At 31.4% G+C, this 18973-nt stretch overlaps 1 protein-coding gene across 6 annotated transcripts in view; it reads left to right on the forward strand.

Moving 5' to 3' along the window:
* LRRC40 (leucine rich repeat containing 40) overlaps nucleotides 1-18973 on the forward strand; it is a 46970-nt gene that overhangs the window by 20584 nt on the left and 7413 nt on the right. For 5 of the 6 annotated variants that reach the window (XM_081056914.1, XM_081056911.1, XM_081056912.1 and 2 more), the window contains 7 exons: nucleotides 257-399; nucleotides 1434-1606; nucleotides 5723-5810; nucleotides 5919-5964; nucleotides 11770-11878; nucleotides 15222-15329; nucleotides 18127-18237. In XM_081056914.1, the coding sequence (XP_080913040.1) occupies nucleotides 257-399; nucleotides 1434-1606; nucleotides 5723-5810; nucleotides 5919-5964; nucleotides 11770-11878; nucleotides 15222-15329; nucleotides 18127-18237 (778 nt within the window). The remainder of the gene's footprint in view (nucleotides 1-256; nucleotides 400-1433; nucleotides 1607-5722; nucleotides 5811-5918; nucleotides 5965-11769; nucleotides 11879-15221; nucleotides 15330-18126; nucleotides 18238-18973) is intronic. The other variant, XM_081056913.1, reaches the window with a different exon arrangement.

Here is an 18973-nt window from a genome sequence, read left to right on the forward strand (position 1 = left end):
GTACTTTATTTTTAAATCTGTTACAAAGATGACCTGGACTATTATTAAATATTAAATTTAATATCACTTCTCTTTAATTATAATTAAATGTAAAAGAACACCTTAATTTATATTTAATTCAGTGGTATTCAAGGTTCTTGATTTTATAGCACAGGTTCATAAGTTCTCAGGATTATACATTCTTTGAATGTGTATACAATTATAGACCAATATTTTTTCTCTATTATTTTTGTTTTTCACAAAATATATATTATAGGATTAAAGCATTTGGATTGTAATTCAAATCTGTTGGAAACTATACCTCCTGAATTGGCTGCCATGGAATCACTGGAACTGCTTTATTTGCGGAGGAATAAATTACGTTTTTTACCAGAATTTCCTTCTTGTAAATTATTAAAGGTACTCTTTAGTTAATTATTAAATAACTATATATTTTCCGAAAGTTAATTACGAAAATGAAAGTTTTAATCTTGTTTTATATTGGAAATATATATTACAGTTACAAGTACTATGTTTTTCCTATATTAGTATTATTCAGAATTTTAACGTAACTAAATACATTAGTGGTATTGTTAGTAACAGATTTAAAAAAAAAAGAAATAATCAACTTAAAACATAGAAATATTTTATCTTGGTGAGATTTTATAGTTGGAGAAGTAGTAGATGATGACTCTAACATGGTACGTTGGGACCATACTGCAGACCTGTAACATGAGGATACCAGAAAAGAATGTGTATCCAATTCTATAAATTGCTACCTCTCTTGTTTACCTGGTCATAACCAGGTTAGGTTAAATTTAATTACTTTCTTTAGGTTTTAACTATTTAGCATTAACATTGTCTTTTAGATTTGCCATGCTTTGCTTTCCTTTATGTGTAGTTTTATACTTTATGTACTTTTTATACTTTTATACTTTAGCTAAAAAGAACTAAAGAAGTTATCATTTATAAGATTAATTATCTGGTAGCTATAGATTCTGTTAATGGGAAATCATATAAGTGTATAAGTATATGTAATAATTACTAGTGGAAATGTTGAATAACAAACTGACAATATAAATCATTTTTTAACTTGTGTTGATTTATTTTAAAACTTTAATCTTTCATCAGTATAGTTCTTGGATTTGTATTTTTACTAATTCTATAAAGGTAACTAAATCAATTCTCTGTTTTGGTTTTATAAACTTTGAACGTTCTGCTAGGTCAAACCTTTATTTTGAAATTATCAGAACATTCTTGAAAATTTTCTTATTGTAATTTTTCTTTAACTGCGCGATAGCTTAAATGTAATTGAAAATTTAAGCACCTTATTAATTAGAACGTTATGTTGTCAATGGGTTCTTCAGTGATTTGAAATTAAAATTTATTTTATTTTCGTTACCTAGTATAAAATTGAATATGGAAATATACATGCTTGATGTTTGATTTTGTAGGAATTACATGTAGGTGAAAACCAGATTGAAACGTTAGGGGCAGAACATCTTAAGCATCTGAATTCTATCCTTATGCTAGACCTGCGGGATAACAAGTTAAAATCTGTTCCAGATGAAATTACACTACTACAGTCATTGGAAAGGCTTGACCTAAGCAATAATGATATTAGTAGGTAAGTTTAAAGATCAAATGAATAAGAAATCATGTCTGTATTTGGTTATAATTCACAAGTTGAAATATTTGTAAAAAGCATGTAGAGATCTTTTTTCCTAAATTAAATTCAGTAAATATTTATTGAACAGGTATCATGTACAGACCTACACAGAGTAATTAGATTTTGTCCTTGGCAGCAAGTTTAACATACTCTTATAGTCAGATGCATTTGCAAGTTACTCTAACCTAGAACATAAATTCTCAGAAGGGTGCATTTTTATGTTTCATTCACTGCTCTATCTCTTAACTCCTAGATCAGTGCCTGGATACACAGAAGGTGCCTGAAAAATATTTGTTGAATTTATTAAATGAATCTAAAGCCATGGGAGAGCTATAAAATGCTTTGGGGCGCTTAAGGGAGATACAGGAGTCACAATTTATTGAGAGGATTCAGGGCAGACTTTGTGGAAGAAACCGTTTCAGATGATCTTTAGGACCGGGACGAGGCTGAGACAAGTTAATTGCCCAGAGCACAAAATTTAAGAACACACTCACTTTCAGGGTCCTGCCTCACTGTAGTCCCGCCATCTGATCTTTAAAGGATGAGCACGATTTTCATGTATACATGTAAGGTGGTCACAGTGATTCACTTGGCAGGAGAAAACAAACAAAGCTCAGAAAGTTCTAGGGATGTATTCAGAGAACTGCAAGGAATCAAGTGAACTGGTAAATAGGATGCAAGTAGGGGGATTGTGAGAATTTAGGGTTTGAAAGGTAAGTTGAGGCCATGTGGAAGGTGTCCTTGAAATACCTGTAAAGAGTCAATTTTCATTAGTTAAGAGGTGGGAGCTATTGAAAGATTAAAAACAGAACTAATTTAATCGTAATCTCATTAAAAAACAAATTGGTGTTAATGGGTTGGATACTTTGGATTGGAGTGGTTTTGTAGATTAATAATAAACTCTATTAGATTAATAATATTTAGCACTAAGGAACACTTACTATATATCCATTTCACTGTATCAACAACTTTGTAGATTTCTCATGTAATAAGTACCTGAACTGTGGTGAAGATGGAAATAGAAAGAAGAGGAAAGATATGAGAGTTGTGATGAGTTAGAATAATTAATATTTAGAAATTGATTGCCTATGTTAGAGATGGGGAGGAGGAGGGTAGTGAGCAAAGAATCATAAATGTTACAGAACATAATATTTAGAGATGGAATTTTAACAGATACAAAAAAATAAGACGCAGACTCTAGGATTACACACCAGTTAGATGTCTGAGGTTTTGCATTTCGATGTCAGAAACATGGTTTGCTACTCATAGATGGCAAAAGGCTAGGCAAGGCAGATTTTCTATGTGTATATTTTAATAGGTATTTTTAAAAATCAGAATTATTTTCTCAATGTACATGTGGCATAGGGTACGTCTTCACCATAATTTGAATGCTTGGAATTGACACTCTTCACTTCTGTTTATGACAGAGTTAGTAAGAGACCTGGATTATTTTACAAATACCTTACAAATAATCTCTTTCCTCTTATAAATATTGACATACAATTTTTCCCCATGGCAGTTTTATTTTAGTAGCTACTGCATGAAAGCAGTGGAAAGCAAATATTTAAAATAGAAACTGTGATAAATAATATTAAATAAAGTAATTAGTACAAATATTTCTGATATGTATGTTCCTATGTCTCCAAAGCTCTGGATATAAAATGTATATATGTCACAGGGCCTGGAACATAATGGCACTTAATAAGTATTAGTTTCTTTCCTTTCCTCTAACCTCATACTTCCTACTATTAGACAATTCTGTCCATTTTGTACCTCTCCAGAATCTCCTCTAACCAAAATACTGATTCCTCAAACTGCTACCAGAATATTTTTTATCAAATACAAATTATCAGGTCATTCTTCTGCGAAAAAGCTTTGATGGTTCTCCATCGTTACAGCACTGTTTCCCAAATATGGCTATGCGTCAGAATCTCTTAGACTCTTTGAGGGAAAAATTACAGTAGTTCTCCCTTACCTTTGGGGGATACGTTACAAAACGCCCCGTGGATTCCTGAACCACTGAGAGGATGGGGGGGGCACTGTACACATTCTGAGGTACCAATGAATCAGAATCTCTAATTGACAGGATTGTAGAATTGTTTTGTTTTTTGTTTGTTGTAAAGAAATCTTGGAGACTTTGATGCCTCTGGTTTTCCAATTGGGAACCAGTTTTGCAAAATAAAGTCCAGTCTTTTTAGCATAAAATTCAAGGGCATTTCACAGTCAGACTTTATTCTCTCTATCATCTTTTACTCCTACATGTATTCTGTTTACTTACTACACTGAGCGAACCGTAAATGTCTTGACTTTTTCCTTGTTTTCCTTGTTTGTTTTCCTTGTTTATCAGAGAATGCCCTTTTCCTGCCTCATTGCCTGATGGAATACCATTCCTTTTTTCAGGCTTTGCCTCTCTCTTCTCCCCTATACCCTCTTGCTTATTTCTACATCTCTACTTTCATAGCGCCTATACTTGTTTAGAAGTCTTATTACATATATATTTTATATTATATTGATTTGTTGATGTGTATTTTACATACAGTAAAATTGACCAATTCAAGCATACAATTTGATGGTTTTTAACAAATGTATGTGTTTGTGTAACCATTGTCACAGTCATGTAGAACATTTCTGTTGCCCTAAAGTAGACTCATACCGTATGCAGTCAATTCCCTTTTCATATCCCCAACCTCTAGCAATCACTGACGTGCTGTCACTGCAGTTTTACCTTTTTTAGAATATCATGTACATGGAATCACACAGTATATAGTTTTTCTGTCTGTCTGCTTTCATGTAGCATAAAGCTTTGCGATTCATTCATGTAATAACGAGTATCAGCAGTTCATTAATTTTTATTGCTGAGTGTTAATCCATTATACAGATATACCACAATTAATTCATTTCTTCAATAGTTAGTTGAGAGATGTATTGTTTTCAGTTTTCTGGCTATTGTGAACATTCATGGAAAAATCTCCGTGTGGTCATTGTTTTCATTTCTCCTGCGTAAATACATAGACGTGGGATTGCTTAGTTGTTTGGTAAGTGTATGTTTAACTTGAAAAAAAACTCCACTTTCCAAAGTGGCTGTACTATTTTATATGCTCACCAGCAACGTAAGATAATTCATATTTATTATATTTTGGTTAGATGTATACCGTAAATAAGATGTATCCCTGAAAATAAGACCTAGCCGGACCATCAACTCTAATGTGTCTTTTGGAGCAAAAAATAATATAAAAACCCGGTCTATTTTAATATAAGACCAGGTCTTACATAATATAATAATACAATAATATAACATAATATAATAAATATAATATAATATAATACAATACAAAGACCGGGTCTTATATTAATTTTTGCTCCAAAAGACGCATTAGAGCTGATGGTTCAGCTAGGTCTTATTTTTGGGGAAACACAGTATGTGTCTTTTTCCTTTGTTCAACTAAGAACTCCTTAAGGGCAAGGATCTTGAAGTCCCCACACCAATACACCAATGCCTAGTATAGTATAAATGAATAATAAATTTCGAGATGGAATATTTACATATGTAAGTGGGTTTACTTTTTGTGTACCAAAGATAATGACTTTCCTTATTGAATGAAAATATGAATTGCGTGCTTAAAATTTTTTTCTTTGTCGTTTTTTTTTTTTCCATTTAGGAAGAATTTTATTTACTTGCTTGAAGGGCAAAATCAAAACATTAGTATCAGTGAGGATGTCTATCTTGAGTCACTGATTGATTCAAATTTATATTCTGAACATTTAGTTTTTAGAACTAGATAAATTTAGTAAATGTGTTATAGCTCGCATTCATGCTCAGCAATCACAGTATGACAATTTGGAAACAAATCTGGGTTTTACATGTTGAGTATTTCTCTTGACGGGAAATATTGTAGGCTTGTATTACTTGAGCTTTCATTGACACTGTTATATGATACCTAGTTTGTCATATGAGTGAGTATATTATTAGTTTTAATCCATTATTTGGTTGAATTATGCTTATCCTTAATGTTTTCCCTGAAATCAATCTTTGATAATAATCTTTGAAATTATCTTTGAAATAATCTTTTGTAGTCTGCCCTATTCATTGGGAAAACTTCATTTGAAATTCTTGGCATTAGAAGGAAATCCTATGAGAACCATTCGAAGAGACATTATAAATGTAAGCATATTTAGAAATTGTTAAATTTGAAATTCAAACATGCATGTTGATCTATAAAATTGCAAGATAGGTTTTGGTGAATATGTGTCCTTCTCTCCACCTTTTCAGAAGGGAACCCAAGAAGTCTTAAAGTATCTACGAAGCAAGATTAAAGGTACTTTATATTTTCTTTCATATTTTGAATGATTATATGAAAGTGGTGAAGTGTTAATAGTACATACATTTACATGTATGTTGGATATAAATAGTTAGAGGAAATGGTTCCTGGTAGGTGTGCCTCAGATTCTGAATCCATGTAGATCATAAGTATAAAAGTCGTAAAAGAAGTTATAAAAACATCCTTAAATTTACAATAACGTTCTTTTCTTAATCTCTTTAATTTTGTTATACCAATTAGAAAATACATAACTTTGAAAATAGCAAAACTTGAGTTTTATGGTATAATGTATGTGTTCTATTGACTGGAAAGTATATTAACAGATATTTGAATATCTGCTGCATGCGTAGTTTTGCTAAGTTCTAACAGAAAAAAAAGACAAAACACATTTTTCAGGTTATGTTCATTTAGCATGACTATGCACTAAAGAAAATGATACTATAAATTTAATTTTTAAAACTTCATGAAAATTGTTATATATCCCAATTTTTATTTAATGTATGTCATTGTAGCAGACACTAGAGCATTAAGAAAAAAATTAGTTGTAGGAGTGTATTGCTGTACATACCACCAAACCACTCCAAAACTTTGTATTAATAGCTAAATACAGCAGTTGTTAATTTGGCTTACATACTCTGTTATGCACAACGTACCCTAACACCATATAGCCAGTCATTATGTTAGATTATTGTATATTTCAGCAATTTCCATTTTCCGCCTTGCCCTTTAAATAAATTATTAAAATAATTTTCTAAGACTCTTATTTCCTGCCAGAGTTTCCTCTCTTCTCTAGTTATGCTTTCTGCTCCAGAAAAATTTGTTTCTTCTGATATGAATCAGTTAGAAGTCATATCAGAATCATCAATTTTGTTTTTAAGGTTTAAATTTTTTTCTAGTGTAGTTTTAGGTTTACAACAAATTGAGAGGAAGGCACTGACATTTCTCAAACATCCTCCGCCCCCATGTGCGTGGCCTCCCCATTATCAGCATCGCTTACCAGAATGGAACATTTGTTTTTACCAAGCATGAATGTACACTGAAGCATCATAACCACCCCAAGTTCATTGTTACCTTAGAGTTACTCTTGTTGTTTAAATTCTTTGGGTTTGGACCAGTATACCGGGGGTGCCAAAAAAATATACGCACATGACTTGTATTCATCTCTTGTGTATATTGAGTATTACAATTTTAATACAGTTTTTTCCTTTCTTAAACTGTGTATACATTTTTTGGCATCCTCTGTATAATGACATATATCCATCATTGTGCTGTCATACAAAGTATTTCCACTGTCCTAAAAACCCTCTGTGATCTGCTTCTCCTTGCCTGGCAACTACTAATCTTTTTCTTGTCTCCATAATTTTGCCCTTTCTAGAATGTCATGTAATTGGAATCATAAAGTTTGTAACCTTTTCAGATTGGCTTCTTTCACTTAGTAGTGTGCCTTTAAGCATTCTGCATGTCTTTTAATGGCTTGACAGCTCATGTCTTCTTAATGCTGAAAAATATTCCATTGTATGGATGTACTACAATTTACCTATTTTGCCGGGTATAATGCGTACCCACATTTTGGGCCCAAACTTTCAGGAAAAAAACTCTTTTGTTTTAATTCAAATTTTTATTTGTTTATATTTAGTACTTTTTTTTAATTATAAAGGGATTTTAGCATTTATTTTTTAACATATTATGGTACAAAAAATTTCGTGTAACAAATAATTACAAAACACAAGAACAGATACAAGATACAAGAAATTTTCTGTACCGGTAACAAATTTACAATATTTATGCATCATAGAAGGCCAAGAATTCTTCATAGTTGCAAGTTTGTAGTAAATTCAATAAAACCCATTATGGGAAGAATTCCTGGGGATTATTTTGCATACAGATATCGTCACTGATTTCTAGAGTTACATTTTTAACTCATAAGCCTAAATAAAAGAATTAAAAACATTTATATAGATATGGAATTAGTACTATCCATGTATAATACGCATCCTTTTTTTCCCCCTCACAAATTTGGGCAAAAAAGTACACATTATACACTGCAGAATATGGCATATATCCATCCATCTACTAAAGGACCTCTTAGTTGCTTCCTAGTTTTGGCAATTATGAATAAAGCTGCTCTTTTTTTGCATGTAGATGTCTTGTTTCAGCACCATTTGTGGAAAAGACTATTCTGCTCCATAGTATTGCCTTTGCTCATTTGTCAAAGATCAGTTGAACTAGCTTTTTGGTTTCATTGATTTTTCTCTATTGAGTTCTTGTTTTCACTTTCATCAATTTCTGCTCTAATTCTTATAATTTATTTTCTTTTTACCTTGGATTTAATTTGCTCTTCTTTTCTAATTTCACAAGCTGGAAACTTAGATTACTGATTTTAAGTCTTCTTTTCTACTATTTGCCTTCAGTGCTATAAATGTCCCTGTAAACACTGCTTTTGCTCCAACCGACAAATATTTATAAGTTGTGTGTTTTCATTTTCATTTAGTTCAAAATACTTAAGATTTCTCTTTAGATTTCTTCTTTGAGCTGTGTGTCAATTAAAAAGGTGTTGTTTAATCTCCACATATTTGGGGATTTTCCAGTTGTCTTTCTGTTACTGATTTCTAGTTTAATTACATTGTGATCCGAAAGCAGATATTGTATAATTTCTAGTCTTTTAAGTTTGTTAGGTGTGTTTTATTGCATTTTAAGGTACAAGAATGATTAAACATATTAGGATATATCTAAGCTGTTGTGCCATACATCACTTTTTCTCATATGCCATTGGTCAGAAATTAGTCATATGGCCACATATGTAAGAGAACTGGGGAATACAATCTTTTTTTTCTCTTTTAAATAAAAAACAACTTTATTGTGATATAATTCACATACCATAAGATTCAAATTCACCCATTAAGCCATACAATTAAATGATTTTTGCTATATTAACAGATGTTTGCATATATCACCATAGTTAATTTTAGAACATGTTTATCACCTCAAAAATTTTCCATACCTTTTGGCAATTACAGATAATGCTATTGATAAACATTTATTTACAAGTTTTAGTTTTCATTTCTCTTTCATATGTTTCTAGGAGTGGAATTAATTGCAGGGTCATATGCTAACTTTGTTTAGTCATTTGAGGAACTGCCAGACTGTTTTACAAAGCAGCTGCACCCGTGTACATTCTCATCAGCATTGTATGAGAGTTTTGATTCACATCCTCACTAACGCTTGTTGTTTTCTGACTTTCAGATTTTAGACATCCTGGTAGGTGTGAAGTGACATCTCTCACTATAGATTTGATTTGCATTCCCTGAGGAGTAATGGTGTTGAGCATCTTTTCATATGCTTATTGGCCATTTGTACATCTTTGGAAAAATGTCTGTTCAGAGATCATTTGCCCAGTTTTTGATTGAATTATTTACCTTTTTATTAATGAGTTGTAGTAGTTCTTCATATATTCTAAATATGTCTCTTGTCATATATATATATAATTTGCAAATATTTTCTAGCCCTTTGTGGATTGTCTTTTAATTTTCTTGACGGTGCCATTTGAAACTCAAAAATGTTTTTGAATTTTGATGAAGTCTATTTGTCTGTTTTTTCTTTCCTTGCTTATGCTTTTGGTTTCATATCTAAAAATTCATTGCAAAATCCTTTTTTATGAAGATTTGCCCCTGTGTTTTCTTCCGAGTTTCATATTTTTGCTCTTACATTTAAGTCTTTGATCCATTTTGAGTTAATTTTTATACATAATGTGAGATAAGGGTCCAGTTTAATTCTTTTGTATGCTGTCCAGTTTCCCTTCTCTATTTGTTGAAAAGACTATTTTTGGCATCCTTGTTGAAAATAAGTTGACCATACACGTAAAGTTCATTTTGGACTCTGTTTTATTCCATCGATCTGTATGTCTGTCCTATGCCATTACCACACTGTCTTGATTACCATGGCTTGGTAATAGTTTTGAAATCAGGAAATGTAAGTCTTCCTGCTTTATTCTTCTTTCTCAGGCTTGTTTTGGCTATTCTGGGTTTTTTGCAATCCTGAGTTTTAGAATCAGCTTAATTTCTACAAAGACGTCAGCTGGGATTCTGATAAGGACTGCACTGAATCTATAGATTATTTTAGGAGATACTGCTGTCTTACATTTTTAAGTGAAAAATTCAGTAAATGCTCATGGTAGAAAAAATCTTTTTTCAACAAATACAGGATATACTGTGTTTCCCCGAAAATAAGACCTAGCCGGACTATCAGCTCTAATGCTTCTTTTGGAGCAAAAATTAATATAAGACCCGGTCTTATTTTAATATAATATAACATAATGTAATATATAATATAATACTGGGTTTTATATAATATATAATATGGTACAATATAATATAATGTATTATAATGTAATACCAGGTCTTATATTAATTTTTGCTCCAAAAGACGCATTAGAGCTGATGGTCCGGCTAGGTCTTATTTTCAGGGAAACATGGAGTAATGAAAAGTAAATCTATCTCTCACACTAGTCCTCTCCCAAGAGACAATAGTATCCCTCTTTACATTTTCATTAATGCTGATTGATATAGCTGTTTGGAAAGTGTTGCGAATACTCTCTCTCAATATATAATCATGATAGCATACATATATGTTTAAAAAATAATGCTGGGGTTTTTTGCTGGTTTAATATTGTCTCTGCTGATGTAATTTGGCAATATATGTTATGTATTCTTTAATGTGACATATCCAAACTGCTAAGGAACTTCTAGATATCGAATCATTCACTTGATATTAATTTTTCCTTGATGTATTTTATTTCTACTTGACATTTTATCATTTATTCTGTGCTAGTTCTATAAATAAAATATATGATATTTGCAGAGGAAATAATAATTTTAAAAATTATTGATTGATGAACAACTGATGAGCTCAATGCAGGAGAAATACACTTAGTAGTAATATTTAACAAATGTTCATTAAATGCCCACTGGGCTAAAGCAAGGTCAGGGATACTGCTCATTTTTTTACGTTCTTTGGGCGTACCTTCTGCTCCTTGTGTTTGAATACTAGAACTGTTTCATCTTTTTCACATTGCTGAAAATTAATAATTTTATTTTACTTCTGTCTAGATTGCTGAAGTCTCTTTTGCCAAAACATCACAAAGCCATTTCTTTTAAATGTGTGTGATTTCTGTTTGCTTTTTATTTAATACCATACAAGGCAGTGTTAAACAGCCCTTGGAGATTAGTGAGAGGGTTGATTGTGAATGTGTGAGTATATAGGCATGCTAGGAAATGTCTATTGAAAATAAAGTCTTGCACTTGCTCAGAAAAAAGTCTTAACATAAATAAATGTATTAAAAGATTACTTGATTATGCAAATTGCCAGATTTGAAGTGATTGGGGATAACCAGTTTCATTGTATCCTAAACTGAGAAGATAGGTCTGTGCCTGTCTCGTAGACTTTTGTGGGAAATAATCTTTTTGTTTTGTTAACAGATTTCTTCTAATGGACTAATATTTTGCTTAAGAAGAAGGATTGCTTGTTGTTATTTCTTCTGAGACATTATAGTTATTCTTTCCTACTTCTAAATTTCCTTATGGTAGGATTTATTAATAGATTTTGAAGCCATATATAGTAACTTTATTTTGTATTAAATATTAAATGCACACTCAGATTTGAGTTATTGGAAATGAAGCATATGACTAAAGGCATTATCACCAGTAATTTCTGGAATTATATGTACTGTTTTTATGTAATTTTAAAATTTTAAAAATGGCTTTGTAGTATAAATACTGACTGGTTTTATTTAACTTTTTTCCACAGAGGATGAAGCTGACCAAAGAGACTCTGTTATTGAGACTGCCATGACTCTACCAAGTGAATCCAGAGTCAACACGCATGCCATCATCACATTAAAAATATTAGACTATAGGTATGTAATTCGTTTATGTGGACATTGCAAAACATAGGAAAATTTCAGAAATAATCTTTCTGAAAAAAGACAATTGGTAAGGAAGAATTCATCAGAATGCATTAGTGCTTAACCTAGAATAATAGCAGTTGCAAAAACAATGATGAGATAAAAGCTTTGAAAGTACAATGAACTTAAATGCTCATTCCTCAGGTGATTTGTGTTTGTTATGCTTAAGAGATAGACCAGTGGTTATTAATAGTAAAATTTTTGTAATAAATATTTTGTTGTTATAAAAAATAAAAGAGTGGCAGTATTGGTTGGTATAGACTGACAAAAATAACTCTCCAGATAAATCCACAAGAAAAAAAATGGTTTATTGGGGGAAAAAAGGTAAACGAAACAAAAACCACCCCACAGTATGGGAACGCACACTTCCAACCCGGGACTCCAACTGGTTCCCCTGTGAAGATGGAAAATAATGGCCAGGTTTCAAGATGGCTAGTCTATTTATTAGCATCCCTACCCCTGAAGTTACCACAAAGTTTAACAGGAAGTCAGGGCTAGAGAGTCAACGGGAGCCCAGCTCCATGGTTAAGAATCCCAAGATGTCAGTTCACTTTTATCAGTTGGTAATAAAATTTTCTGCCTCTAGCACCCAGAGGAGTATATATTAGTAAATAAGTATAATTTAGTTAAAGAACACCTCAAGTAGGGAACACTTCAGAGGTTGTATCCATTAATATATCTGAATGCAAGTCAAATAATATGTCATAATTATAATATGCTCTGGGTCGGCTAGTTAGCTCAGTTGGTTAGAGCCCAGTGCTTTTAACAACAAGGTTACCAGTTCAATCCCCACATGGGCCACTGTAAGCTGCTCCCTCCACAACTAGATTGAAACAACTACTTGATTTGGAGCTGATGGGTCCTAGAAAAACACACTTAAAATAAATGAAAGTTAAAAAAAAAATAATAATGTGCTCTGGTAGCACATATATTAAATATGAAACATTGTTGATATATAAATTGAGACAAAAGCCTAAAAATGTTAATATATTGTAGAAGTGTATTCAATTGGGGAAAGAAGATACGTGTGCAAAGATTGGGAGTGGTTGTCAAGTGTTCTTTCAGTACTATCTAAGGCAACAAAGACAAAAATAACCAATACTGTCAAAGCTCTTGCAGTGATTGTGGACATTGTAATAAAAATACAAAAGAATACACACTCAAATCAGATAGGTGACTACATTTATTCAATTATCCATGCAGCCAGCATCAGTGTCTGGCTTCTTTTCCTTAATGTGTCAGTAGGAACCACCTTCTCAGCAGTCAGGATAGTCTCCTTTTCAGATTTGTTGTTTTTCTTTCATACTGTGTTTCCCTGAAAGTAAGACCTAGCTGGACAATCAGCTGTAATATGTCTTTTGGAGCAAAAATTAATGTAAGACCTGGTCTTATATTTTATTGTAAGTAAATATTATAAGTAAAATAAGACGAGGCCTTATATTAATTTTTGCTCCAAAAGACGTATTAGAGTTGATTGATTGGCTAGGTCTTATTTTCAGGAAAACATGGTATTGTTCTCTCCTCTCATCTGCCACTATGATGTATGTAGAAATTACTCCTCTACGCCAACTTGCTTCTTTGACACTAACACAAGGTAGTACTCTTCCATACTTATGCTTGTGTCTCTCTTCTCTTATATAGCATAGCATGGTAATAGCCTGTCTTATCTTCCTCTTTTATTCAGTAGATACTTTTGAAGCCTACTTAGGTATCAAATTCTAAGCTAGGTGTCATACACACTGAATGATGAGACAGACTCATTTCCTGCCTTAGAATTTCTTAGTTTAGAATTTCTTTTGTCTCTGGCTTCCCCTACCTCCACTCTGAATGGATACCATTATTCAGTCACTATTCTGTGCTGGGCACTGTGCTAAATACTTTACATATGCTGTTGCTTTTAATCCTCCAAGCAATCTATAAACTTGTATTGATACAATTTTCTTTGGGATAGCCATTTCCGCTTTTTTTTTCTTTCCTTTAAAGTTTATTGGGGCGAAAATTGTTAGTAAGCCATTTCCACTTTGTAAAAGCACAGATATCACAAAAGCATAATAAAGATAGCACTTAAGACCATATATCTTAGGTTATTTAGATTCTAAATTTATTGTAATTTGTTTTCCTCATAGACTTTAATTGGAAAATACAAATAAATTCCTAATTTCAGGGCATGCCTTCAACTAAATTTTTTAAAATAGCATGAATCTTCAAAGTTTGATTAGAATAAATCAGTTCCCCATGACTTGAGCATATCTGATTGAAGAGATAAAAATGTTGCATCTGCACAGCAGAACAAGGAGTCCTAAAGCAGAAGTAGAAGGCATAATAATTACGAAATTTAGGCTATCTTTTTACCTATCTATTACAATGCCTTTCCTACACAGTTCTCCCATATATTGTTTTCTTGTACATACTATCATTCATTTGGCATTCCATTGAAGGGTCTTTTAAGTGGATAATGTGTTAGGCATTAAAAATTGTATGAAGAACATAAGGATAACAGCTAATTATATAACAACAAATTGTTAAATCTGCAAATGTCAGAATTCTACACTTTCAAGATTATATATTGAAAATCCTACTGAAAGTTTTAATCTTACTGGAAAGGAAGTTTATTTACATTTGCAGAAGATCTGGCATAAATAACAGTGAATAATCCTTTACATTCTAATTTCACAGAACTGAGGTTCAGGGATGGTAAATTACAAAGCTGGTTAATGGTAGTTCCAGGGATAGTTTATTCTAAAGCCACTATCCTGTCTGGCTTGTCACATGCTAAAGGAGAGAGAAATTGGTTTAGCTCACTAGAAGACTAATTTAGTATAATGTTGGACTTTTAAAAATGATTCTTATCTTGCAGTTAACTGTATACCCAAAGAAAGTTGACAGATAACCCATTAGATATTTTAAGAAAAGGGGCAAAAGTGTTTTTTCCAATTACAGATTGCATTCTATACTGAGGTAGAAGAATCCATTTACTATATTACTATCCATTTACTATATGACTTGTAGACATCTTAGACTATGAAGATGTATCTCTGCTTTTTATTCACATTGGGTATATGAATGCTCAGAAGGTATGGCACAATGTGTTGTGTTGTGACACAGTATGTTGTCTGAATTCCTGATGGTTAACATTTTGTGGGTGGCAGGTTTTTTGGCACTCTTAGAACTAAATAATCAATTGCCTTCAAAATTTTCTTATAAAATCTTTAAAGTTCTTTAAAGATGAAAAGTAATAATCATATTTATCTGGACTGCTAAAAATGATGCATTTCTTAAACCATTTTTCATTTAGTGATAAACAAACAACTTTGGTTCCTGATGAAGTGTTTGATGCAGTCAAAAGCAACATTATCACTTCTATTAACTTTAGTAAGAACCTGCTATGTGAAATTCCAAAAAGGTAAGAAATGTTCATGATGCCATTTGAATTAAGTTGTGACTCATTCTCAGTTGTGTTTGCATCTTAGTTGCGAAAGTAATTATTTTTCATAGTTTTTTAGTTTGAAAGTACATGTGAAATTTCTTGCATTAATAACACTTAATAATTTTAGCAAAATTTACTGAAGTATTCCCTGAGATACATTTAATATTTGCTATGAGATATATGTAGGTTTTTTAAAACTTTCTTTTTTATATTTTAAATTTGGAAAATAGATATTAGAATTATTAAAAGTATTGAATTACTTTTTCCCATATAATTAAATATTAGAGGAAAGTGTTAAGAGATCATCCAGAGCTGGTCCATGTAGATTAACAGGAATTTTTATCTGGGGCTTTATATTAATGAATTGCCAAGCCACTGAATTTTTCCACTAACAGTAAGAACAAAATTGACTGAGCCCTGTTAATATTTTCCTTCCAGAAAAGGATTCTTCACTTCCACATATTAGAAGTTGTTTGCATTGTATTTTGTACCATTTAATACATCTTTGTTAATCATAGCAAAATCTTTAGGTCATAAGAAAAAATTGGTATATGTTGAACTTTTAAAAACGATTGTTCTCTTGCAGTAAACTATATATCCAAAGAAAGTTGACAAATAACCTTGCAATTAAAACAACAGTAAGGGAGACAAAATAGGACAATGTTAAAGAACTTGGGGCAATAGAGTCAATTGCTTGTGTCTGTATCCCAGATCTACAAGCTGGAGGCTTTGGTCTGGGCAACTAGCTGCTCTTGGTTTTCTCACCTGTGAAGTAGAGATAATAATGGTACCTATTTATAAGAATTAAATTAAATGGCATAATCCACATAAAGCATTCAACGAGTGCCTAGCCCTTAGCAAGCTCTTAAGTACTTAAAAAGATGATTTGGGAAAATAGAATGACTTTCATCTGACTACAAAAAGAATTTTTTAGATGTTTAAAATTTTTACCAAGTCAGACAAACTATAATTTGCTTTCTATTTTACAGAGCATAGTTTAGGGAATGTAGGTGATAAAAGACGATAACTAAGAAATTCCATTGCAAATGGGGATCTAGTCCATCTCATTCTCTCCTATTTAAGGTCTTAGAGGATATTTGATAGAAGAGCTGAGCATTTAGATTTGCTATCAGATAGGATAAGTTTACCTTGGGGATCCTGGATCGAACAAGGTAATTGAGAACGAAGATGGAAGGAGTTAAAAGACTTTCCCTTATTATTTACTTTCTCATTTTATCCCACGGTCTGGTTATCCTTATGCAAAGCAATATGTTACTCTATTACCACAGTTATTTCATCATATTTTTAGCAGTTTAGAAGGCCAGAGAAGACACATAGTAGAAACATACCTTGCTATAGAGAATTTCTGAACCACTTTCCCTCTTTCTTAAATTTTTATTTCACAAATCAGTTTTCACCATATTATTTTCTAATTGTAAAAGTATTTTTATTAATAAAACCTTGGACTAAATGAAAGGACAAATTGTTTTTAGTCCCATCACTGATTTATTCTATTAACTCGTGGCATATTTTATTTCAAGCTATTCCCCATTTATAATTATATTACAATTTGTATCTTGACTGGTTAATTTGTCATAAGTAGTTCCTTATGTTGTAAACAACACTTTTGAAATCTAATTTATATGTTATAAGTTGATTATGGCAATAAGTGAAAACAAAACATATTGTTTCTTTAGGCCAGATTTCCAGAAGAATTATGAAATCAAAGACTATGACTCTCGATACATATATCCAAAAATTTGCCAAAAAACTTTTATCAGTTACATATCCAAACTCATATATCTCTCACTATATCTTCTTTAGCACAGCATTTGATATTCTTTGTTTTTTCCTTTGCTAATATAGATAAAAATGACTTATAGTTTAATTAATTTCTTGGCAAATCACATATAATATTTCTTGTTCTTATGTAGTTAAATTAATAACATATTTTAAAACTACTCAACTTGACTAGGCTTACTTAGAAATGTTTAATTCTTCCTCTATAAGTCTTTGACTTAAGTTACTTAGTAGTGACACTTTCCAAACCTAGGAATTAACTTAATGTTTTCTTCCCATCATGATTAAATTTAATGATAATTTAGTAGATAACAAATACTACGCTATACTTCTAAAATGTTGTGATATATTTAAAGAAAAACGCTTTGAAGTACCCAGATGGTATTATATTTACAGTCTATAAAGAAAAGTACTATGTTCCAGAATATATGTCTAACAGTTTATTTTGTGGATTCAAGTCATTGACAGAATATAGTATAAAAATTGCCTAGATTTGATTTTTCTTCTTTGTAACTGGTTTAAATATAAAATAAAGGGGTTCTTAAACTTCAACATACATTTAAGGACAATAGAATTTTTGGGACAGATAAGGTTAATGCTGTTTTTAAAAAATATATTTTTAGGATCAAATATATGGTGATGGAAGGAGAACTGACTCTGGGTGGTGAACACACAATGGGATTTATAGACGATGTAATACAGAATTGTACACCTGAAATCTATGTAAATTTACTAACAATTGTCACCCCAATAAATTTAATTAAACAAAAAAAAGAACCAAAAAATATATATATATATTTTTATCAGTTACATATCCAAACTGATTCAAATTTTTGTGAGAAAAGTAGAAGTTACAAAAAAATCTGAATTAGCAGAAATAGTTACAGGATTTTCCCTTCTATGGTCTGCTTATAGTTTTGAAGTTCTGACAGTGAACTCATGTGCTAACATTTTGAAATTATTTTTGTTTCAGGATTGTAGAACTAAAGGAAATGGTTTCTGATGTCAATCTCAGTTTTAATAAGCTTTCTTTTATATCTTTGGAATTATGTATGCTTCAGAAATTGACCTTTTTAGATCTCAGGTATTTATTGATACTATTTGTTCACTTTTTAATAATTTGTCTTTGAGTTTTACCTAACTTTTACCCTTTCCCTCATATTTTCCTAAGTAAGTATGGAAATTGTTATTAGTTTAATAATATATTAGGAGAAAACTAAAATCAAGCATTTGGGAAATATTTTAATCCAATAGCTATTATTTGTAGGCAATTTACAAGTTAAGTAATGAGAGAACTATTTAAAATACTAGAAAATCTGAACACATTCTTTAGATCCATGCTTATGCAAAATTAGAAATGATACATGGAAAGTGTTTGCTTCACATTGTTCCTTTCCTGAAAGTAACAGCATAAAACTTTCAAAACCCCATGCTGGCACAGCAGCTAGCTAGTGTGGCTTCTCTTAATAAGAACCTATTTGGTTTCAAAAAATTATATGAAACATACAAGGCCAGAAAGAAAAAAAAAAGGAACACTATGAGTGGCAACAAAAAGAAAAACTACTTATGGTTCTGTAAAGTTAAATTTAAGTATATTCTAAGTTGAAGTGACAGGATCAGAAGTATCACAGTTCTTTGAGGGTAATAATGTATGTCTCAGGGTTAGATAGTCATTTATTTATTTGGACTTTAAAACTATTTGTAAAGTATATCTCTACTACTGGTCTTCTTACTGCTCAGATAGTGTTACTAGGTGTGTTTTTAGTTTATTTAAAGTATAGCTCCTCTTGTTCTACTCAAGCAGTAGTCAAATAACAATA

The sequence above is a fragment of the Rhinolophus hipposideros genome (genome assembly GCF_964194185.1).
Source record: "Rhinolophus hipposideros genome assembly, chromosome: 8".
NCBI lineage: Eukaryota > Metazoa > Chordata > Mammalia > Chiroptera > Rhinolophidae > Rhinolophus > Rhinolophus hipposideros.